At 39.4% G+C, this 25,990-nt stretch overlaps 1 protein-coding gene across 2 annotated transcripts; it reads left to right on the top strand.

The window, feature by feature from the left end:
• Positions 1–1,985: 1,985 nt before the first annotated feature.
• LOC124274410 lies at positions 1,986–22,944 on the top strand. Of its 2 annotated transcripts, XM_046709785.1 has the most exons (5): positions 1,986–2,089; positions 9,493–9,631; positions 15,630–15,679; positions 17,888–19,447; positions 22,267–22,944. In XM_046709785.1, the coding sequence occupies exons 2-5, from the start codon at positions 9,525–9,527 to the stop codon at positions 22,320–22,322; spliced, it is 1,773 nt and encodes a 590-aa protein (XP_046565741.1). In that variant the 5' UTR covers positions 1,986–2,089; positions 9,493–9,524; the 3' UTR covers positions 22,323–22,944. The 2 variants fall into 2 exon arrangements, with proteins under 2 accessions (XP_046565741.1, XP_046565740.1); XM_046709784.1 differs by having other exon boundaries at positions 17,888–22,944.
• Positions 22,945–25,990: the final 3,046 nt, after the last annotated feature.

Here is a 25,990-nt window from a genome sequence, read left to right as displayed (position 1 = left end):
CTCCACCAACTTGGGGGGAACCAACTGAAAACCTTATGCAGATGAATTGCACAAGGATGATGCTTCAAATTGCGAAAGGCATGAGCAAATGTCGTGCATGTGAACAGATTCGTTTTGGTGTAAAGTTTTGTTAAGAATTCGCCAATTTTCACAGATTTTAATCATTTACTGAACTCATGACAATAATCTTTTCAATGTTACGAATATGTTTTACAATACACCAGTTCATAACTAAACAGTACCTTTAAACAGTATGGAATATTTTGCAAAAAGCTAGTTTAGAACAGTGGACAAGTAAGTGGCTACATTTGCACTAGTGAGTCTAAACTTTTGATGGGTAGTATAGTTTCACTAATACTAGGTCGTAGTTAGGTCATGGGATCTATTTCATTCTGTTCAAGGAGAGCAGAGTAAATGGTTATTGTGAATATAAAATAAAATGCACAGTGTATTATATATTGTAGGGTAGAGTAGATATTTGTAGTACAAGCAACTATTCCAGTATCATATACAAAAATCTAAATTTAGATATGTGGTTATTTTCGAGGACGTAAACTTACAACATGGGAGAATGTCACAGGATGTTAAAGGGTTTAAGGTATATCTTTTCTTTAGGAGGAGATTCTTTTAAGACCCATGGGCTAGTGTTTGGGGGAGGAGAGAGAGAGAGACAGAGAGAAAGAGTTTGCTAACAAGCCTCCTTCTACACTCATGACTTCAAATGTGTAAGTATCAAAATCAGTATGAGATTGAAAATGTTTCGCTATAACATTCGTTCCTGTTTGGTACCCCAAGCACTGTAGCCTACCCTAAAAAACCCATTATCTATCACTCATTTTTCTCAAAAAGCTGTATCCGCCCCTGCTAGTGTCTGACAATTGGGATGTCTAACTACTGGGAGTGAATCCCTTGCAACAGTGTAACTTTTGTAGCAGACAATTTCCATTAGCCCTCGTCTGAAGTAATAATCACTTTTTAAAACGTATTCTGGAACAATCAATTTGGGCTTTTTTTTTTTATAAAACTTAATCCCAGACTCCCTGCAGTCATGCACCCGTTACACACAAAGGGAAACTGCAATCACATTTAAAACAAACATTCTAAGGGATTGGTAGTTAATTATAGGGTTAGGTGTGCTGGTTGGAACTGTATCACATTTTGCTGACAAATAAAATTGCTGATAAATTATATCGTCTAATTTAAAAATTGTGTTGATATCAAGTGGTGAGTCCGTTTCGCTTGATTCTTTTCTTCATCTTCACTGGAAGTTTCTCGTGCCAGATGTAAAATCGGGTCATATTGATAGGGTCTAACATCCATGTGAAAAATGATATTTTCCAGTCCGGTAGAGTGAGTGAATCTAGTTTTACGCAGCTTTTAGCAATATTCCAACGATATCACGGCGGGAGACACCAGAAATGGGCTTCATACGTTGTACCCATATTGGGAATCAAACCCGAGTCTTCGGCGTGACAAGCGAACGCTTTGAATAACCGCAAGGCTACCCCCCGGTAGACACGTACAGTTGTGGTCAGAGTTTGAAGAAGCTCGCTTTGTATCAAATGTCGTAATGTAATGTGTAACCCCACCACCACCTAAATACCGGAAGGATATGTGTTGTATCTATCAAACCAAAAGTAATCGCATGGAAAATATCACTCAGAGACTTGAATCAACCATTTCCATACCATCCCAAGTTATGTCCCCTGTGTAGAAGAATGCGAGTGTACTAGTTTGTACCAGTTGGCACGTGCACAAAGTCGTGCAGTCAGATAAGTTACGGGTTGGAACAAAGGTTGTGTTTAAATTAAACGTGTTTGTCAATATATAAATAGCAGTTGGGGACATTAGAATAAATTGGAAGGCTACAGCCACAAACTGCAAAGTCTGATAAAGAAGAGGGTAACATAACCTTATTCAGGTCAAAACGGGTCGAAACCCATGTATCTAAAAATAACCCACGTAAAACCTTCCGCCATGTTTAGGAGGCTGGGACACGGATATGACGTGAATTTGGCTCTCTACAAGACATGATCATTGTGTAGATTGAAATTGTCCAACATTTTGCCAGCGAACACAATCGCCAAATGTAAGTGTTTCATTTCCATACAGACTAATCGAGGGCCGATCTTCACCGGCTGCAACGAGCCGGGGTGGACTACCTGTGCCGTCTCGAGCGGTGGATTCTGTCTGGATATCACGCATGACATCCATTTGACAGTTTATTTTACTTCTTCTCTGATCTCGTTATTGATCGTTGAATCGTTGAAAAGATACACACAGTAATATGCGTAGTTTCCATGACAGGTTTGAGATTATCTTCCAGATAAATCAAGGCTTGTCACTGATGTAGGTCATGACCGTGACCTGTGTCACGTGCTCAGCCTCAGACCAAACCATAAATTATGAACAGTCTCAATGGAGGAATAGTACTTGCTCTAGCCACATTTTACTGTTATATGGCCTCTCAGCTCTGATCTGACCAAACACGAGGATTTCAGGGGAACACCAATAATTAAGAATGATTACAAACAACTTCTTTTATTGTTACGGCTGTTTCGACTTAGATTCATAATGTCGTCAAGGGAGTAAGTGACAATGGTGACAATTTTTATGGATATACAACTTCTTTTATTGTGAAAGGCGAAGTTGCGACATAGATTCGACAACGACATTAGAATTTATGTCGAAATGTCGCCGTTAACGATGACAGAGGTCATGGTCAGTGATTGAAATGACTGATGGCCATTACTATTCTTGATATGCTGTAGGTATTATTCAGGATCAGTCAATAACTGCTCTTGGAGCACCTTTAGAATACAGCACCACAACTTCTCGTGAGGACGATCTCTGCCATAGGTCACGTGTCATTAAGACAAGCAACCAGTTTGTGAGAACCCGTCGGACGCGAACCCGCGACCTTTGGATTGTTAGCTCGACAGCTAACCGACTGAGCTACGTCCACACTGTTGCACAATGTGCAAATTTATCAAGTCATTCCTGTGACGTCACAAAAATGAACGGAAAAAGTCAAATAGGTCACGGAGAGTTACGAAGGTTACAGGTAGACTTTATGTCTCGTGATTTTAATCTACAGACAATTGCCGAATGGATCCGATGCCATTTGGCACACTCGTCCCTTTCCGTAATCTACAAGATAACGTGTGGCGTGGAATGAGCCGATATGCCTCAAACTGAAAAGGGTTGTTGACGTCAGGCGTCAGACGTAGATTTCACGGTGCATGCATGAATGACACGCTTTTATATAAATCGGTGATTTTGGGACAGAAAAGTGATGTAGGGAACACTGTAAGGATAATGTGGATCACACTAAGGAACGAGGGAGACATGAGCATGTGTAGTGACGGCACGAGGGTGCAAATTACTGAATGAAAAAAATATATATGTATGTCAGTTCACATTGGTAAATAATTTAGACTTAATAGTTACTTAGAAACCGAAATATAAAATATATTTACATAATTTAAATAATTACATTGACCAAAATTGCGAATAATCGAATATATATAATATAGACCGGTGTAACGCATTCTCGCTAAATCTAAAAACCAAAATACAATAATACACAAAACATAACACCTCAGGACCCCGTAATACAAATAAATATGAGCGTATTAGTGAAAAAAAGAAAAATATTTCAAACTGGTGCTTGCAAAAAATTGCGCATCCGCCTGTATACAACTACTGGAAACTCTCAACATCGTTGGGCTTATGCAATGACATAGCTAGTAGAGATGAAACACCAGTGAGCGGAGCTTATACGCACTCGCTGAGCTAGACAACCGTGTTGCCATGCAGGCGTCATAGGGCATTGTTTCGAGAACGTGCTTTCGAACAAAATCACATTACATTACGTAAAAGGGTATTATGACGTATTTTTAAAGTTTGAGGTGCTGTATTCTAAAGGTAGGCCCTTTTGTGCTGTAGGTATTATTCAGGATCTGTCAATAACTATTCTTGATGTGCTGTAGGTATTATTCAGGGTCTGTCAATAACTGCTCTTGATGTGCTGTAGATATTGTGATATTGAGGATCAGTCAAACTGCTCTTGATGTGCTGTAGGTGTTGTTGAGGATCGGTCAATAACTGCTGTTGATGTGTTGTAGGTATTATTCAGGATCTGTCTATAACTGCTCTTGATCTGCTGTAGGTATTATTCAGTATCAGTCAATAACTGCTCTTGATGTGCTGTAGGTATTATTCAGGATCAGTCAATAATTAAGAAATACAGTTCGCTCTACCACCATGTATAGTGTAATAAAGCACACTTTCGCCCTGAACTATTATAGTTAAAGTACGAGGACGCTTTCTAAGATGCCAAATTTAATACTTTCTAAGGATAATTACGATTAATTTAAGGCAGAAAACAAACGACGGTGTCGGTGACCTAAATTAAGAATCCTTTCACAAGGCTAACAGGCTCGCTGTTCTATTGATGTTTCTGCCCCCCTAAGTTAAGACGAACATTACCAGAAAAAAACAAATGATAACAGTTTGATGACGGTTTACGTTAGGATTAAATATCTTCTCTGAATTATTTTAATTACATCTGTCATTAACGTAAACCATATGGGGCAATATGAACGTCGCATTTCTACTACCAACTTAAGTTTAGATCAGTACATCCAGATGAAACTGAGTAGTCAAGCGACATTCCACGATTGCATTGTGGGAATGTAAACATTGCGAACGTTACTGTGTCGCTGAAAACTTGTGAGTCGAATTGACACATTTTAACCGTCGTAAAACATAAACTTAACGTTTCCACCAGGGATATTAGCTGCGTGAAGCAACTGCAAACCAAGAAATGGGAAGCAACGGAGTAGTTTACTGTAGGAGGCCGTACGAGGCGATGACAACTGACATGCATCGTGACGTCGCTTACATTGTGACGTAATGTAAATTAATTCGATTACGAGGGGGCACACTAGAATGGCGCAGTGATAGGATAACGTCATTCAATTGTTACGTCATCAAAAAACTATACCTTTATTGTCTGATAATGTTGGGTTTTTTTTATTGTTCTCACTGCAAGGCATCTTAGAACTGCTCTTGATGTGCTGTAGGTAGTGTGATATTGAGGATCAGTCAATAACTGCTCTTGATGTGATGTAGGTATTTTACAGGATCTGTCAATAACTGATCTTGATGTGCTGTAGGTATTATACAGGATCTGTCAATAACTGCTCTTGATGTGCTGTAGGTATTATTGAGGATCTGTCAATAACTGCTCTTGATGTGCTGTGTAGGTATTATTGAGGATCTGTCAATAACTGCTCTTGATGTGCTGTAGGTATTATTGAGGATCTGTCAATAACTGCTCTTGATGTGATGTAGGTATTATTGAGGATCTGTCAATAACTGCTCTTGATGTGATGTAGGTATTATTGAGCATGTGTCTGTAACTGCTCTTGATGTGATGTAGGTATTATTGAGCATGTGTCAGTAACTGCTCTTGATGTGATGTAGGTATTATTGAGCATGTGTCAGTAACTGCTCTTGATGTGCTGTAGGCATTATTGAGGATCTGTCAGTAACTGCTCTTGATGTGATGTAGGTATTATTGAGCATGTGTCAGTAACTGCTCTTGATGTGATGTAGGTATTATTGAGCATGTGTCAGTAACTGCTCTTGATGTGATGTAGGTATTATTGAGGATCTGTCAATAACTGCTCTTGATGTGATGTAGGTATTATTGAGCATGTGTCAGTAACTGCTCTTGATGTGATGTAGGTATTATTGAGCATGTGTCAGTAACTGCTCTTGATGTGCTGTAGGCATTATTGAGCATGTGTCAGTAACTGCTCTTGATGTGATGTAGGTATTATACAGGATCTGTCAATAACTGATCTTGATGTGCTGTAGGTATTATTGAGGATCTGTCAATAACTGCTCTTGATGTGCTGTAGGTATTATTGAGGATCTGTCAATAGTTGCTCTTGATGTGCTGTAGGTATTATTGAGGATCTGTCAATAACTGCTCTTGATGTGCTGTAGGTATTATTGAGCATCTGTCAATAACTGCTCTTGATGTGATGTAGGTATTATACAGGATCTGTCAATAACTGATCTTGATGTGCTGTAGGTATTATTGAGCATGTGTCAGTAACTGCTCTTGATGTGATGTAGGTATTATTGAGCATGTGTCAGTAACTGCTCTTGATGTGATGTAGGTATTATTGAGCATCTGTCAATAACTGCTCTTGATGTGATGTAGGTATTATCGAGGATCAGTCAATAACTGCTCTTGATGTGATGTAGGTATTATTGAGCATGTGTCAGTAACTGCTCTTGATGTGCTGTAGGTATTTTTGAGCATCTGTCAATATCTGCTCTTGATGTGCTGTAGGTATTATTGAGTATCAGTGAATAACTGCTCTTGATGTGCTGTAGGTATTATTGAGCATCTGTCAATAAGTGCTCTTGATGTGCTGTAGGTATTATTGAGGATCTGTCAATAGTTGCTCTTGATGTGCTGTAGGTATTATTGAGGATCTGTCAATAACTGCTGTTGATGTGATGTAAGTATAAGATATCCACTGTGCAGTATGTACTGTTTTCAGTAGGAACTGTCCGTGTTTTTATGATTTTACTCAAGTGAGCAGTGTATGTTGTGGCTCCTCTGTCATCCATCTGTCAGTAACGTTTGCATTTAAAACTACTCAGAAAATACAAGCCAATGGAACTGCAACATTGTATAAAGGATGCTACTTCACTTACAGTCTTGCCCAAAGTTCACACAGACTTCCAAACCTTCTCGAACCTGCTCAGTTGTGAATTAGAACAAAAACAATTGGAGTAGGAAAACACCTGAGGATGACAGTGTCTGTTGTGATTTGGAATACGGTAGTTTGGTGCCATTTTCATCACCTTGACTGACATCCACTGTCTGGAGAGCATTGTGTGTTGCGGTGTGATTTATGTATCTTGCTGATAAGGATATTATCTGGGCAGTTTGTAGACATCATGCTGTGATATGGCATGGATTGTGCAGTGTTGGGTCACCCATGGAAGATTAAGAGCCATGACAAGCACAAAATTACCCTCCTTGTCTGCTGTTGAATTTGTACCCCTGTATAACATTGTATGATTTATGAGAATATTAACAGAGGCCCAGATAAGCGGCATATCCGGGTAAAATACGCATAGAAAATCTCCAATTATGCATTGAAAAATAATTGTAGCGTACCAATTACGCATTAAAAATGTTAGATACGCATAAAGTTTGAAACAAATGCGTACGAACTATATTTATAAAAATCGCTCGCGTAATGAAAAAGACATCGATTGCTATCAAGTTGTACTGTTAGTATTGGACAAGTGTTGTACTGTCAGTATAGGATGAGTGATTTTTTATGAAATCATTTCCATTATATTTAAGTTGGTTTTGATTAGGTATGACATGACATAAGGCAGAACAGTAAAATGACTGAAATACGCACATATTTGAAAGCAGTGGGTAACGGAAAATGAAATACCCACTCAACATTCATAGTACCCACTCAAACAAAATACAGTGGGTACAGTACCCACATGAGCTAAATCTTATCTGGAACTCTGTATTAACATGATTAATATTACTGTGTCTGAAGAGTGCCTCTATACACATTCCTTACGACAGTGTGTATCTTAATTCATACTTCAAGCATATTCTTTTACCATCATAATGATCATGTGGATTGATAAGACATAATGAGAATTACCTCCATTAGACTGACATACAGGTTTGAACTCTGTCAATGTTATTTTCTAACAATCACTTGATATATATCCATAATTATTCTTTAGAGATAGTAATGTCATGAAAGTGTGTTATTCTTACATACAGTGTTGAATTTGGTTGTTGAATTCCAGTGTTGCATGCAATTTTAGACTGAACAAATTTCATCATTTAATGGACTTTCATTGGATGTTGGAAATACATGGTGTTTGAAGCATATGCAACAGTAATATGTGAAACTCTGGGAATTAATGAGCAAATATAGATGAACCTAAATGTTTCCATGGCTACCTGACAGACATAGTGTCACTTGAAACTCTTGGAATTGGTGTCCCATTCTGCTACAGGAGTTACCTTAGCTAAACACTTGATAAAGCTGAAGGGTTGACACAGTTACTATAGGTTTGTCAGGGATTTACCTTGAGTCCTGTATTTGAGGGTCCCTGGGACTCAAGCATATAATTTTTAGGGTCCTGGACAACAAAATGGGGGTCCCAGACACTTAAATATTATTATTATTAATGCTGTTATTGTATTGTGTATCATGATCAACACATTAATTGTTACAGTAATTAAATTACAAATGATACCATAACCCAGCTAGTAGCAAACTCAGTGATAACTTATTGTTACTTGATTGGAATTTTTACAAAAGTATTTGGACTTTTCTGCGTCCCTGTGGATGCGCTTATATATATTACGTTGCGTCCATTGTCAATTTTCATACTTATAGGACGCAGGAATTCGCGTCCTGTAAATCCCTGGTTTGTAACCCAGGTTCGTTTCTATATTTAGAAATGTACCATAAAGGAAGTCAAAATGCAGAAATGTCCCCGGTACCATAAACAGGGCAAGAGTCCGTATTCCGCAACTAAAACACGAAACTATATATGTAGTTATTCCCATCTAGTTATCGTGAGTGGTCTTGTGCATCATGAAATACTCAATACTGTGTCAGCTCGTTTCTCATATACCGCGAGCAAATGCAGCTAATTCCACTGTATGGCAGTTCTGATGAAGAAAGTAGCACAATGCAGCTAATTCCACTGTATGGCAGTTCTGATGAAGAGAGTAGCACAATGCAGCTAATTCCACTGTATGGCAGTTCTGATGAAGAAAGTAGCACAATGCAGTATGGACACATGCTAGAGTGCGTTTCTGTATTCTCATTTTGCTAAAGGTACATTTAGGCACCAAAAATAATATGTGTGTTTAGGGTAACATGAAATTATATAACAGGGTCGGTAGGGAGGGTTTATCTTTTTCTTACATTTTTTTTTTTAAATGCACTCGCATATTTTTCATAAAATCACATATTTATGTAATCAGGCACCTTTTTGAAAGAACAGAAGGGAAACCAGTTTAAAATTTTAATAACTGAAGCATCAACACTTTCTAAATTCACCTTTTATGAAAAACAGGAGTAAGTGAGCACAGGTCACATATGGTCGCCCCCAACATTGGGGAGTACATACTGTTGGAATAGCAACATGTTTCGCTGTCTTTTAAAAAAACGAACAAAAATGGTTTAGGGTCGGGAAGTTTGTGATTGGGTCGCTCGGTCGGTAAACCGTAAACACACATATTTATTTTTGGGGGCCTTATGTAGCCTGCCTAATGATACACGTTTCCATCAAACCTAGCTAGCCTACTGTGGTGACAGTAGAGTGTCCCCCAGTTGTTTTACATTGTCTGTACCTGGCTTTAATGTGTCCTGTGTAAGCTGGCTCTAATTTGCTCTTGTTTCCTAGGCTCACTGTCGTCATGCTGTTGACTCCACACCATGTGTGAATCGCCATCTGCTGGCACAAAACGACCACTACCAGACAGTGTCACGGACCACAAGCACAGTAAACGGCAACGAGGAGAAGCATCTTCAGATTCCCAGGAGTAAGACATTATTGATATCGTCATGGCGTAGTGATTTCTGCCCCGTAAATTGTGGTGACTATTTTTAAACATTTAGGACATAATCAGAGCTCCAGATAAGATTTAGCTCATGTGGGTACTGTACCCACTGTATTTTTTTGGAGTGGGTATTGTGAATGTTGAGTGGGTATTTCATTTTCCGTTACCCACTGCTTTCAAATATGTGCGTATTTCAGTCATTTTACTCACCTAAGTATTATGTCATTGAGTAAGTTTACTAAGCAGGTATGTCCTGCCTTATATCATACCTAATCAAAACCAACTTAAATATAATGGAAATGATTTCATAAAAAAATCTCTCATCCAATACTGACAGTACAACACTAGTCCTATACTATCAGTACAAGTCGATGTCTTTTTTATTACGCAAGCGATTTTTATAAATATATTCCGTACGCATTTGTTATAAACGTTTTGCGTATTTAACATTTTAAATGCGTAATTGGTACGCAACAATTATTTTTCTATGTGTATTTTACCCGGATACGCAGCTTATCTGGGCCTTTGATAATGATGTGGACAAGAATTCCACTGACTATGCATCCACGACCCCTTGAACAAATCCCCAAGCAGTGTCAATATTATGAATTAAAAAATATATTATGATGATCAGGATAATGTATGTGTACGCAGCTAATAAGTGTATTCAGTCATGGAATATTCACTAATGTACTGGACCCGATTGTCTCAAACTTTCAATGATGCCAGCTTTATATTATGGCCCATTACCATGTCCACACATTGGTCCAAAATGATTTCTGCATTGAAACACATGAAGAACATGGTACACGTAGGTTGATGTCGTGTGTTATCAGCATGGTAAGTGATGCAGCTCTCCTGTGGAGAAAACACCTACTTCTCACTGCACTTGCCAAATGACAGGATGGGGAACGTGCTACTAAGTGATAGGGGTGGGCGATAATACCGGTTAACCGGTATATTGCAATTCACAATACGATATATTGTGGTGATCGTCAAGTTTCATGACCATGATCGGTAATTCGCGTGATGTAGTCAAAAATAACTTTTGTATTTTCTTGATATTATTATACATTAATAGTTTTGAGAATGTTTATTGGTCATATAATTGCATTTGCGTGACTTTTAAACCGTATAAATAAATAAAAATAGATTGGTACCGGCACTCATTTTAGGGATAAACCAACCAATATGGCGGACACCGCTGCAGACAGTTTTTCTCGACTTTTCTCTGAATTATTTTAATTACATCTGTCATTAACGTAAACCATATGGGGCAATATGAACGTCGCATTTCTACTACCAACGTAAGTTTAGATCAGTACATCCAGATGAAGCTGAGTAGTCAAGGGACATTCCACGATTGCATTGTGGGAATGTAAACATTGCGAACGTTACTGTGTCGCTGAAAACTTGTGAGTCGAATTGACACATTTTAACCATCATAAAACATAAACGTAATGTTTCCACCAGTGATGTTAGCTGCGTGAAGCAACTGCAAAACAAGAAATGGGATGCAACGGAGTAGTTTACTGTAGGAGGCGGTACGAGGCGATGACAACTGACATGCATCGTGACGTCACTTACATTGTGACGTAATGTAAATTAATTCGATTATGAGGGGGCACACTAGAATGGCGCAGTGATGGGATAACGTCATTCAATTGTTACGTCATCAAAAAACTATACCTTTATTGTCTGATAATGTTTTGTTTTTTTATTGTTCTAACCGCTAGGCATCTTAGAATGCAATACATATTGCAATACGCCAACACATATCCACATATCCAACCCTACTAACTGAAATATAATACCCAACCCTACTAACTGAAACACTACTGTAGGAAAATGTGGACAATACCCAACCCTACTAACTGAGACACTACTGTAGGAAAATGTGGACAATACCCAACCCTACTAACTGAAACACTACTGTAGGAAAATGTGGACAATACCCAACCCTACTAACTGAAACACTACTGTAGGAAAATGTGGACAATACCCAACCCTACTAACTGAAACACTACTGTAGGAAAATGTGGACAATACCCAACCCTACTAACTGAAACACTACTGTAGGAAAATGTGGACAATACCCAACCCTACTAACTGAGACACTACTGTAGGAAAATGTGGACAATACCCAACCCTACTAACTGAGACACTACTGTAGGAAAATGTGGACAATACCCAACCCTACTAACTGAAACACTACTGTAGGAAAATGTGGACAATACCCAACCCTACTAACTGAGACACTACTGTAGGAAAATGTGGACAATACCCAAATTACTAACTGAAACACTGTCTAGGAAAATGTGGAGAATACCCAACCCTACTAACTGAAACAACCCCTACTAACTGAAACACTACTGTAGGAAAATGTGGAGAATACCCAACCCTACTAACTGAAACACTACTGTAGGAAAATGTGGACAATACCCAACCCTACTAACTGAAACACTACTGTAGGAAAATGTGGACAATACCCAAATTAAATCATGTCTGTAGTGCTGTATCTGCTCAACCATTGTTGTCGGGGCCGGTGGGTTAGCCCAGTGATTATTGCATTCGATCATCACAGTGAAGGCCCGAGTTCGATTTCCCACATGGGTACTATGTGTGGAGCCCATTTCTGTTGAAATTGCTGGAATCTTGCTAAAAGCGGCATAAAACCATACTCACTCACTCATGCACTCACTCTCACTCTCACTCTCACTCACTCACTCACACATTGTTGTCTTAGGCCAAACCAAAAAAATGTGGTTCCGATTACACGTCTTTAAAATTTAGGGTAGGTAGGTAGGAATTCTATTTTTTTCACTTTTTGTTTTTAGAAGTAAAGTACGAACAAATAACACATTTATCAATGTGTAATTGTTTATTCAATCAAGCTTGTGGCCATCCTTTTGACTTTCTCTATCAGAATGACCAATGTCTGTTGCTGCCAGGAAAAAACAATGGTATCTGAAAGCTTATTTTATTCATACCTCTTAAAAAAACAAGGGTCGGCACCAAAATTCAAGGGTCGGTCGGGTAATCAGAACCACAGCCTATTTTATTTTTAGGCCTTATGTCATGTTTTGCTCACACACGAAGAAGGGATTGAGAATTTTCCTGAACCCCTGTTGTTGTCTTGGACATGACCCGATTACTGTGTAATCTTCCTGCACTGTTTTCACTGGCTCTGTGAAGTTTTGTGTAGTTCTCATTTATTGTCACTATGTTAACCTAGAGTTGAAGATATTCAGTCCCTGCCATCTACATTTATCAGACATGCACCTTTCCTGTTGTATATTTATAGATGTACATATTGTTTAAGGAACATAGAGCCTCTTTGGTAATCAAATAACTTTCCTTGTCAAATTCCACGATCCTGCATTAAAGACTTCCATCAGACATGCCAACCTCTACCATTTTATCGTAGTCGCTACGAATTTAAGCCTCAAACTATGCCAATACGATTGCACTAGAAATTCTATGAAATTTGACGAAAATTCATTAAAATTCGGATCTATAGACAAAAACATATATTTTTGTCGATGAAATACTTTTTGCCAAAAAGAGACGACAAGAAGACATGTAATGCTGAAAATTTGGAAATCTGCTGTTGGAGGTATGTGAAATTAAAGCTTCACTCATGATAATTGGCATATCATCTCAGAATCCATCATGATTTTAGGTATAAATTAGTTGACTACTCATTTTATGGTCAAACTACTAATTTTGATCCCTGAAACTACTATTTCCAACACTTTGGGGTTGGCATCTCTGCTTCCATGTGTCAGTCACTTCTCTCTCTAAATCATTCTTTTTGCACCAAAAATATGTTGCTAGCAACAGATGTAAACTGCGTAACTACCTCCTTTAAAAACTAGACCTGCGTAAATCCACTTTCTTATATTTCTTAAAGAGCTAATAGCCCAGAAAGACATCCATGTACACTGGTATAGCACACAGGGCTCCAGATAACTTTTGGGGGTTTGAGTGTACTTACACATCATACTGCAAGTGGAGGTGTACTGAGAATTTTGAAGGAGTACTGACATGTTTTTGTGTGAGCGAGTTGATGTGGTTTGTCTGGACAATTCATCGATCACTATTTCCAACCATGTATTTGTTTTTGAAGACGCGTGAGAAATAACTGAGCGACCGTGTGATGCGCGAAATGTCAGGTCCGACTGGATATAAATAGGAACAGTGTAGTTTTAAGCCAATCGAAAAATAGTGACGCATATCGTTGCATGGCAACGCAAGGGATTCCTACTGTCGGGGTTTCCTTATGTGTCAAATCGTGTTTCGCAAAAGAAACTGAACAAGTATTTATCCGAAATAGATTTCCATTTGCACAAAATACACACGGAAATTAAATGTTAGACGTACGAAGGTATTTATGTGCGTACACATACGCTTGAAATCTTATATTATGTCGTACTTAATTGATTTTGAGGCGTACATTACGCATGTATGCCCCTTATTTGTAGCCCTGGCACAGTAGCTTGTTATCAATATATGAAGCTGTAATACACACTGTTTAACACCAAAGCGCACACCTATCACATACTGCTACAACTATTTTCACTAACAAATATGGAACACTCTCAATGTATTCAATGACACTGCATATAACTTCCAGTAAAATTTCACAAATTATATCATGGGTCTTTGTGACAACTGTGTAAACTTTCTGGTGCAGAATTCAAAAGGTTCATATCAATTACTATGATGTGTGAACTTTTAATGTTTTTAAAGTAGTTTTCATGTGGCTCTTCCATGCCTGCATATTACAGAACACTGAAATATTGTTTTCATAAGCTTGATCTAGTTTAAGGCAGAATAGTTTGGGTATCTAACTTTCTATTTTACGTATTTGGTAAGATTGGTATTACCCAGTTTAGTATTCTATGTTTTTTACTAAAGAATGTAAGAAATAGAATTTAGGTTTGAAACTGGTGAAAATAAATTTCAGTTGAATTGATACAATTGAAATATGTAGTGAGTTTTTGGTGGCCCTGCATGTTTAGAGACTGTATAAGAAGAGACGTGGGCTGTGAGAATGTGTTGAAAGTAGATGAATTATGAATACTCAGTGTTGGCCATGACGCAGAAAACCTGCGTATTTGACACACAAATTATCTAAAACATATGCAGTCAATTTAGAAGCTTGCATCATTGTTGACGCAATGCTACTGGGCCCTTAGTTCAGATAAACGGGGGATTACGTATTCAGCGTACGTATTACGTACATCCCGATTATCTTCAAATCTACGGTGTTCCTGAAATATCTTCATAATCATAGTTAGGAAATTTCTGGTGTTCCCCGCCGTGATGTTGCTGGAATATTGCTAAATGCGGCGTAATACCCAAGTCACTCACCCACTTGAAATATGCGCAAATGTTTGAGCTTGATTTCTCTGCCACTTTGGGCTGACACTACACATGGAGTGAGAGGGGAGATAACTCTTCTTGGAGAGTACTCGAGTAACATTTTTCTACTCAAGCTATGCTCCTACCCGCCTCATACTGAAGTACCCGGTTCCAGCCCCACTTTAAACATGAGCTTTTGTAGTAAGACAGATGGGAAATCCACTTGTTTGATAGGGAATGGTTTGTGTGATTTGAAACTTATGATAGAAACTTTTGACAGAGTATCTTTCAAATGTTTGTATGAGTTGTTAATTAAAGTTTTTTGCATCTGGCTTTCAACTGTACATTGCCATCAAGCAGTCAGTGAGCTCCTGGCTGCCTTTGTTAAATGTCCACCTTTGTTTCCCTGTCACCCTTAGTGTTTCACATGTAGATGTAGACAAATATAGCTATCTGCTTCCTTGTTTTCATTCACTTGATAAAGGAGTAAAAATAATACTCCAAAACATCATGCTCCTAATGTTACAGAAGTTGAAATCCATAAATTCCCCTACCTGTATGAGTTGCTAATGGAGGTGAGGTATCCTAACATTGTGATTGTTTGTGTTGCCAGCCCGCCTGACCCACCTGATGATGAGGTGTTCGTGGACTCGTCCTGGCTGTGTGAGTATAAGACCATTGTAGTTCTTCTATGAGATTACTTCAACACTCAGGTATTGAGTGGTTGTGATGGTTACCAAGGAGCAAAACAAAATGAGTGTCTACCTTTGATGACCAGATTCTGATGTACCAATTGACGATCTCAGTCATGCACGTCATGTCTTGGCACCCTTCCATGTTTCTTATTGCAGTCCTGTCACACCTTTTTCAATGTTCTTCTTCCAGTACTGCCCCACCCACCTCCATGTTTCTTCCTCAAATCCTTCCCCCACCCACCTTCATGTTTCTTCCTCAAATCCTGCCCCACCCACCTCCATGTTTCTTCCTCAAATCCTGCTCCACCCACCTCCATGTTTCTTCCTCAAATCCTGCCCCACCCACCTCCATGTTTCTTCCTCAAATCCTTCCCCCACCCACCTTCATGTTTCTTCCTCAAATCCTGCCCCACCCACCTCCATGTTTCTTCCTCAAATCCTGCCCCACCCACCTCCATGTTTCTTCCTCAAATCCTGCCCCACCCACCTCCATGTTTCTTCCTCAAATCCTGCTCCACCCACCTCCATGTTTCTTCCTCAAATCCTGCCCCACCCACCTCCATGTTTCTTGCTCAAATCCTGCCCCACCCACCTCCATGTTTCTTCCTCAAACCCTACTCCACCCACTTCCATGTTTCTTCCTCAAACCCTGCTCCACCCACCTCCATGTTTCTTCCTCAAATCTTGAACCACCCACCTCCATGTTTCTTCCTCAAACCCTGCTCCACCTACCTCCATGTTTCTTCCTCAAATCCTGAACCACCCAAGTCTGTCCTTTATCAGCCGCTCTAGCCCCACCTGCGTCCATCTTTCTTCAGCCATTCCTGCTCCAACCACTTTAATGTTTCTTCTCAAGTTTTTTTCTACGATTCCTTGGTTCTGTATGTTATTGTTCTGTGAGTGAACATGCTATCATTCTGTATGTGAACAGTCATGATGTCGTTCTTCTTGTTAAGCAGGCATGATGTCATTGTTCTGTATAGTAAACAGGCATGATGTCATTGCTCTGTATGTGAACAGTCATGATGACATTGGTCTGTTCGTGAACAGTCATGATGTCATTGTTCTGTTCGTGAACAGTCATGATGTCATTGTTCTGTATGTGAACAGTCATGATGGCATTGTTCTGTATGTGAACAGTCATGATGTCATTGCTCTGTATGTGAACAGTCATGATGTCATTGCTCTGTATTTGAACAGTCATCATGTCATTTTTCTGTATGTGAACAGTCATGATGTCATTGTTCTGTTCGTGCAGTCTTGATATCATTGCTCTGTATGTTAATCAGTCATAATGTCATTATCCCCCGCAATGCATTTTGCGAGGTGTATTAAAATGGACTCCGTCCCTCCGCCTGTCCGTGCAAATTCGTCTTTTCAGGAGCAAAACATTAAAAATGCTCAATATTTCTTTACCAAACTTGGCACATAGATAGGTTTGCTGGTGAACTGCTGGTGCCTTTTGGTTGTTTTGGGTTCCAGAATAAAATAATTTTTTGTGTTTTCATGGCAACAAGTTTGACTTTGGCGCTTCTTTATAATCGTTAAACTTGGCACATAGATAGATCTGGTGGTGAACTACGGGTGCCTTTTGATAGCTTTGGATTTCTGAATAAAATCATTTTTGCATTTCCAGGACAAGAAGTTTGACTTCAACTGAAATTTGTCTTGGTGTTCTTTTCCGGAGCAGAACATTAAAACCGTTCATTTTTTCTTCACGAAACTTTGCACATAAATAAGTGGTGCCTTTTGGTAGTCTTTGATTTCTGGATAAAATGATTTTTGCATTTCCATGGCAGCAAGTCTGAAATTGGTGGTAGTGATCCTTTCTGAAGTAGAACCTAAAAACCTTTCAGTACTCTCTTTCCACTTGTGGGTATCCAAGAACGTAATGACATAACTCAACAGTACCACTCTATATCAACGTTACTGAGGTACATCAAACTGTAAATTTCACATAGTCATAACTAGTTGACATATTCATGAAGAGTATTTTACCATTGGGATATTGATGACATTGTCTTCTTGTCGCTCTGTATGAGAACAGTCACTTCATTGTCATGTATGTTAACAGTCATGATGTCATTGTATGTTATACCATCATGATGTCATTGCTCTTTATGTGAACAGTCATGATGTCATTGCTCTGTATGTGAACAGTAATGATTTCTTTCAGACATGGACTGCAGTTATTGCAATAAGCACATGACTGAGATGCTAGAATCGCGATTTCACGGGGAGAAGATTGTCCTGCAGATGCATGCCAAGTACAGCGTGTTCAGCAAGAGCAGCAGAGGCTATGATGCAAGTAGGGAGGAGGTGAAGATCTTCAAGGATGAGTTCCTGAGGAAAGTCTGCAGTTTGCGGAACATGAGAGGTGGTGTCTTAATCATCCATGTTACAGAAAAATCAGTGGAAAAAGGTCCATCGCTTGATGACTTTGATCAAAAGGTTGGTGAAGAGCTGAGCAGAATGGTAGAAGATGACACAATGTATGTTGAAAACTATGATCGTCGCTGGTATATGGAGCAACAGACCTGTGTAGATAAACATGGGCAGTCGCATAATAAGACAGTTTACCTGGACTATATCATCGTGAGTGTGAAAGGATCATCATCAGTATCAACAAAAGACTTCAATACTCTTGTCACATGGGATGGAAGCAAAGAAAGACCCAAGGCCAGGGAGATCTCCAGACTGTTGTGGAAGAGTAACCTTCAGCCTTGTTTCCCGGATGAGCCAATGGATGACTGTGAGTTTGTTGAAGGTGAAAGGGTGGATCTATATGAGAGTCGAGACATTCAACTCAAGAGACTATTTGAAAAGGACCTTGTAAAGGATCTTCATGATCATCCAAGCTTGGCGGACAAGTCCCTGGCCTACAGGATTGCCTTCAGGTTGACGGAGAAGCTACATCTCTTGGAGTACTTGACCTCCTTTACCAAACTCAAGAACGGAGGCTCCTTCTTTTGTGGCATCGAAGAGGAGAAAATAGTGATGGTGATGGAAAAGAGTAAGAGTTCGAAGAAGAATAAGAAGAAGAAAAAGAAAGGACATGGTTTGAAGGCAGGGACAGAAGAGGACAAAGATGAAGTTGATTCCAGCTCTCACCTGACTGCAGCCAATGTTCCTGTCGGTGCAGTGAACACATGTGACTGTGGAAGTTCTCGTGTGGCAACTCCACATGTTTCAGACGCTGGGTTTGAAGTGATCACACACATCTCTTCTTTGCAGAGATTACATTTTGTTTCTGGAAATGAGAAAGGAGAGATAGAATTAGACAAGCACTGTACAAGATGTGATGGCGTAAAAACATCAGACACCAGGCACTCTACAGATTCAAATTTGGTACCAAATGCAACTAAGCAGAATCAAGATATTTCTATATCAGCTCAGGAATCAAATGCTCAAAGAAAACCAACTTCCACATGTACACAATCTGGAGTTTCTGCCAACTGTGACTCTTCTCAAGGAAATGGGAATCATGAAGAGGGTGTTGAAAATGCCAAAAGTGATGTGCCCTCAGTACTTGGAACAATGGGATCACCTCCTGCAGCTGCTTCTGCAGATGGGGTGGTAAGCCAGGGCTACAAAACAGGCTATAATATAGCAAAAGGCATCACTCTGATGCCAGAGGAGAGGTTAGAACTGCATGCTGAGATCATGAAGTGTGTCCAGGAAGACATGTTATGGCTGCGGAGTGATGGCAGTGTGTTAACGAGGGAGGAGATAGCAGGTGAGGTGCACATCCGATTCCACTGTACATCAGTGGTATGTCAGACTTATGTTGTGGAAGTCCGGTGCAGAAACATTTTCTCAGGGATTGTCTTTTACAAAAGCTGTGGCCCTGATGCATTCAGGCTGGCAGGGGTCTCGGAGAAGAGACCTCGGGTTATTCGAATGGATCCAAAGGAGTGGATCCTTCTGCTCAAGAAAGCCATGGAGTGCGATAACTGTGAGAGTCCTATATGGAAACTGAGAGCAGATGAAGGGTGATTGTCGGCGTGACTGTACTGCATGGAGGCTTGGAGCAGATGAAGGGTGATTGTTGGTGTGACTGTACTGCATGGGGGCTTGGAGCAGATGAAGGGTGATTGTTGGTGTGACTGTACTGCATGGAGGCTTGGAGCAGATGAAGGGTGATTGTTGGTGTGACTGTACTGCATGGAGGCTTAGAGCAGATGAAGGGTGATTGTCGGCGTGACTGTACTGCATGGAGGCTTAGAGCAGATGAAGGGTGACTGTCGGCGTGACTGTACTGCATGGAGGCTTGGAGCAGATGAAGGGTGATTGTTGGTGTGACTGTACTGCATGGAGGCTTGGAGCAGATGAAGGGTGATTGTTGGTGTGACTGTACTGCATGGAGGCTTGGAGCAGATGAAGGGTGATTGTTGGTGTGACTGTACTGCATGGAGGCTTGGAGCAGATGAAGGGTGACTGTCGGCGTGACTGTACTGCATGGAGCATTGTTATCAGGGATGGCAGTTTTCCTCCAATTCGCAGATTTCTGCCGATTTTATTTCAAATTGATCCCCATTCGATGACACAATATTACGTTTTTAGCTGAAAATAGATTTCCCTGTTGCCATCCCTGTGTTATGGAAATGGAGGGAATCTTGTGATATTTTGTTGCCTTTTAGTTTGATTTTATGACTTGACTGTGACTGCAGGTGGTTTTAGGCTGTTATATTCAGACTGAAATCTGGAGTGCTCAGAAACTGTACTTGTTTTTTAAAAGCTTTCAAAGTATTTTTAGTATTTAGATTTATAGATGGAGTTACTGACTGGTAAATGGCTGGGTTCTCATGATGTCAACATTAACAGTTTTACCAGTTAATGTAATATGAAGCTTGGTTATAGTTTTACACCTGCCATGTTGGAAGTCTCTAAACCTGCTAAAATAAATGTATACTTGTCTTGGGAATCGGAAACCAAATCCACTATCAATTATCGGAGGACTTGTGGTGAACGATTATCAATTATAATCGAAATATGTACATTTTCAATGTGATCACCAATTTTAAGGGTTTTTTGCAGGTTTTTTCTAATTAATGTTTTTTTATAACTAATACTGTCATGCAGTGACATACACACATGCAAGAACAAATATTTATGTCTCATTACGTTCATGATAGATGTAAAATTTATTCATAGACAGGTTACAGTAATATTTACTGTAGTGATGAATATGAAACTATGAATACAATGCGAATAGCTTTACGTTGTTGAGCGCATGTTTGTTCGTGAAAATTCGTCAAATTTAATGGTTAGTTACTTCATTCAAGTGTCTTATACTAATACAAAAAATTCCAATTATCGAAAATATGTGTTTTGCAATCCATAATTATTTTTAATCCTTCTTTCGATGGATTTTTTATTATTTTTCATCATTGGAACACCACTAATATATACATTCGTAAAGCTGATCTTGGTGACATTATTTGGTCAGTCTGGTTTCCTGTCTGTCAGTAACAGGTATGAAATATCATGCCATGGGTGGAGGTGCTGGACCACTGCCATGTCGTTACCTGGACATGTTGAATGTAGCTTGTAGTTTGTGTAGAGATGTTCACGAACATTTTTACACCGGATGTAATTGCCTTATATAGATTTAGTTGGAATACTTATATTCTCTAATGTTTGTTTACTGATGGAAATGCAGATAGTATGTATACATGCTTCACTGCAGTGAATGTCACCAAGATATCCTGTGATCATGTGAGGATCTCCGTAGCTCGTGACCACTCAGCTCGGTAACATCAAAGTTTATGATCTCATCACAAAGCAGCTCCCACAGCACTGAGATCCAATAAAACTGATGTGAGAGATACTGTGGCAGTGAAGTCACACCACAATGTTCATGTCGACTGGTATTACTGTTTTGTATACAGCAACATTAACCATGACCCGGTGATTTGTCTGATAGTCTCAAGACCATCTTGAAATATAGATTTGGTTGAACTGACATTCAAAACATATTAATATTCAGTTTGCTAACAATGACCTGTTGTATAACACTGTTATGTTTTGCTTTGCTCCAATGCTGTGATGGGGGAACAGACAAATGTTTTAAATATTTTGGGGGTAAACCGAGCAAGACAAGCAAAACAAAATGCAAAAATGATGATTCAGAGAAGCCAGAGAGTGAGTGTAACTGGGATAGACTCTGCCCCAAAAAGTCAAAACAAAAACCTGTTAACAATGCAAAGACATTTGTTTGAGTGTGTGAACCTGGACTGATGTTGGAAGGGAGGATAGACAGATAATTTGGGTGTGCCTTTGTGAAAATAAATAAGCTTTTTATGATTCAATTAGAACGTCACAACAATTATGTCATTTCAGTGTGTTTATTGGGTTATAATACAGAACAGGATTTCCAGTCATGTGCGCTGGCATTCAAAATGACTGCACCAATGATAAGCTGTGAGTATGAGAGTGCCACCAAGGAATAGTTTGATGCTGTGCAAAAATATGTTCTGAATAATTTTAATTATTAAGATTTTTTTACATTTTCCTTGAAATGAATTATGGTGAATATTGTTTGTGTGATTGTAGGCATGTTGTCTGGAAACAGTGAAAATATCTCTTCTGTGCCATGGCACGCAAATTAAGGACTTTCTGTCATTGGTTGCCACCAGTTCCCGTGACATCACCAACTCAGCTGGCTGTACTATTGACAATGGTGACTGTTTACAGACTGAAAATATGGAATAATTCGTGTGGATGATAAATACATTCACTTCAGTGTCTTCTATATTCAAAAGTAGCAAGACATATTGATGATAATAATGACTTTGTTTCTTACAGAGGAAGTAAAAACATGTGACAAGTAATTTTGTTTCCTTTTGACCTGGATATTGACCATTCTGACTAGATATTCGAGTTTGAAGGAACCCTGTTTGGACATGTTAGCATGAAACAGCCCGATTTAATTAATCATCAGTAAGTGAGACATGGAGTGACATGTTCTCATTGTCATGTGGTCATGATGATCATCATGCACTACTATAGGACAAGTTTGTACTTGACCAATCCTGGCATACAGCACATTGTCATATCGTGACTATATCTTGGTTGCCTACTGTATACTGCTTGATTGTACTTGACAGTTGTAAACATTTTCATCCATCTTTATGAAACGTGCTGCAAACATTAACACATCATTATAAACTATGGATTTTGACACTGAAATCACAACAGTGTGAAATCACTGAAGCTAGTTCCAGCAAATTCACAGTACAGAAATACTCAAGAACACACACAGTTGAATTTGGAACTTTACGTTTTGGTGGACATTGTATTTACAAACTGTTGTTAGATATATTTATATTTTGATAGGAGGGATCAGATAGGAGGGACCAGATAGGAGGGACGTGGCTCATAAAGGCATCTGGTGCTAAGATTGATACATGAAATTCCAGCTTAGTTGGGCAAGGGTGGTAACTGGACTGTGAAATAGAGTGAGTTAACTCCCTCGATTTGGGGAAGATACAGTCAAGGGTACTCTATGATGTGCCATGAGTATCTAATGCTCACGTTAGACTCTGAAGGACATTACACAGATTGACCAGGTTGTGTGCTGTTGTCCATGATCGCGGTGACCAGCTCCAGATAGTAGCTGAGATACAGAGCATTCTAATCCTGTCACTCCTTAACCTTGATCATGGTCTCTGGTGTACCAGCTCCAGATATTAGCTGAGATACAGAACATTCTAATCCTGTCACTCCTTAACCTTGATCATGGTCTCTGGTGTACCAGCTCCAGATATTAGCTGAGATGGTCTCTGGTGTACCAGCTCCAGATAGTAGCTGAGATACAGAACATTCTAATCCTGTCACTCCTTAACCTTGATCATGGTCTCTGGTGTACCAGCTCCAGATAGTAGCTGAGATACAGAACATTCTAATCCTGTCACTCCTTAACCTTGATCATGGTCTCTGGTGTACCAGCTCCAGATAGTAGCTGAGATACAGAACATTCTAATCCTGTCACTCCTTAACCTTGATCATGGTCTCTGGTGTACCAGCTCCAGATATTAGCTGAGATACAGAACATTCTAATCCTGTACCAGCTCCAGATATTAGCTGAGATACAGAACATTCCTAATCCTGTATTAGCTGAGATACAGAACATTCTAATCCTGTCACTCCTTAACCTTGATCGCGGTCTCTGGTGTACCAGCTCCAGATATTAGCTGAGATACAGAACATAAGATAGCTGAGATACAGAACATTCTAATCCTGTCACTCCTTAACCTTGATCGCGGTCTCTGGTGTACCAGCTCCAGAAAGTAGCTGAGATACAGAACATTCTAATCCTGTCACTCCTTAACCTTGATTGCGGTCCCTGGTGTACCAGCTCCAGATATTAGCTGAGATACAGAACATTCTAATCCTGTCACTCCTTAAGCTTTTGTTGTATATGTTTGGTTCATTTTGTGAAATCTCCCAACAGATTGCATTATTTTGTGTAATCTTCAACATTCTTTATAATCTCCAATCTTTGTATAATCTCCGTTATTTGGTTTGACATGTGTCAGAAGTGAACATGCATCTATTTGTAGATATACTCTTGTGTACAATATCATTTTTCTCACCAAAAGAACATTCCCGAAATTTTTTAAAGATTTTTTGTTGTTTTGTTGTCTTTAACAAAATGAATACACAGAAGTTTCTTAGTTTTTGCAGTTAATTTCATGTGTTGGCGACTGTTATGTTTGAAGAGCACCTGTTGGGAAAAAGTATGCTCGTAACGGGAAGAAGAGATCCGGATCATCACCTCTTTGTTAGTACACTTATTTTAAACTCCTGACTTCAATCAATGTGTCAACTTTTCCAGATCCTACTTGTGATTATTTACTAGTTAGTGACCCAGGCTTGAACTGGCAGGGTTTGCCTGGTCCAGACAGCTGTCTCTGGCATTTTGTTCAGTTACAGATACTGCACAAAGGAGAGGGAGCAACTCCTACAGTTTCTGTATTTTTCATGCCCATGCTCAGAAATACTGGCAACACACTGGTTGATGACTTGGTGTGGTTAGTGCTGGATAGACACACCCACACCCACGGCCTGGGTTCAATTCCTGACCTGTCTCGGTGTCCACTTCTGGGATGTACACAGGTCCAATGCCAAGGGTAATAATGAAAGCTTTGAGACAGCACCAAGTGTATGGAGTCCATAATTTATCGTGGAAACATTATTGCATGCATACTTTAGGTGATCTATAGGCCCGATGTACTCAACTTTCGAACACTGCTTGGAAAATTTTTTAATTGAGCAAGGTTGAAAATAGTTTTTAACCAGTATTGTATGAGAGACCAGATGGTGATGTGTTGTCCAGGATTAGGTTGAAAGGTTAGAGTACTATTTGTGTGTGGTGTTCAAGTGTGGCAGCGGTGGATATTTGTGTGTTGGGGACAGGCCAATGAAACAGAACATTCATACCTTCAGTGGGCTTGTCACCTGCAATTAGGAAGGGGAAACATCTGTTTCAGTCAAAACAAGAATTGCAGATTTAGGGCATCACTTCTGACTATCCAGGATGGCTTGGGCAGGTTCTGTGGGTTATCTGTTGAATATAGGGGGTTGGTACAAAACAAACCAGGAACTGACAAATGGACAAACTAACAATGTACGGACGTCTGAAGACCTCTCAAAGCTCCTATACATTTATGCTTTAATTTGCAGTCTACTAGTTTCTGTGGGGCTTCTATTGATAGTTTGGATTTGTGGAGTAAATACTTTAGGTAAATACTTCCGATTTTGCTACTATTTTGATGAGACTCAGACCAGACTATACTGGACTCATTGTGGAGATGGGTTTTCGGTTGTAGTCATTCTAGATCTGCACTGGTTGTTCAGATAGACATGTTCCTTGACAATATCATAGATAACAAATATGAACATAGTTAAATATTATTCAAAACAAGGTGAAGCATTTGATGAACAATTGTATTTCTTGATGGTAAGTTAAGATTTTGATTTTCAAGTGATAGTTTGTTTCCCAAAATAGTGAAAATATGTTTCCCTGTTAGTGGACAAGTGCGTTGCAGTTGTTCATGTTCTGGCAGACATCACTACACAGACATAGGGACGTCTCCGTGTGTGTTATAACATGAACTTGTTTGAGATGTGTTGTTCAAATGTGGATAAAACGTTTGTGTTTCACAGTAAACAGAATGTTTCGTATATGTTCCTGTTATAATGTTTTGCAACTGGATAATAAATATCTACATAATGTCAAGTGCAGCCACATTCCATTGATGAATTCGGAGAATAG

The sequence above is a fragment of the Haliotis rubra genome, unplaced genomic scaffold (genome assembly GCF_003918875.1).
Source record: "Haliotis rubra isolate DU_JTF1 unplaced genomic scaffold, ASM391887v1 Scf190, whole genome shotgun sequence".
Taxonomy (NCBI): domain Eukaryota; kingdom Metazoa; phylum Mollusca; class Gastropoda; order Lepetellida; family Haliotidae; genus Haliotis; species Haliotis rubra.
Note: the sequence above shows the minus strand (reverse complement) of the source record. Positions and strands in the feature narration are given on the sequence as shown.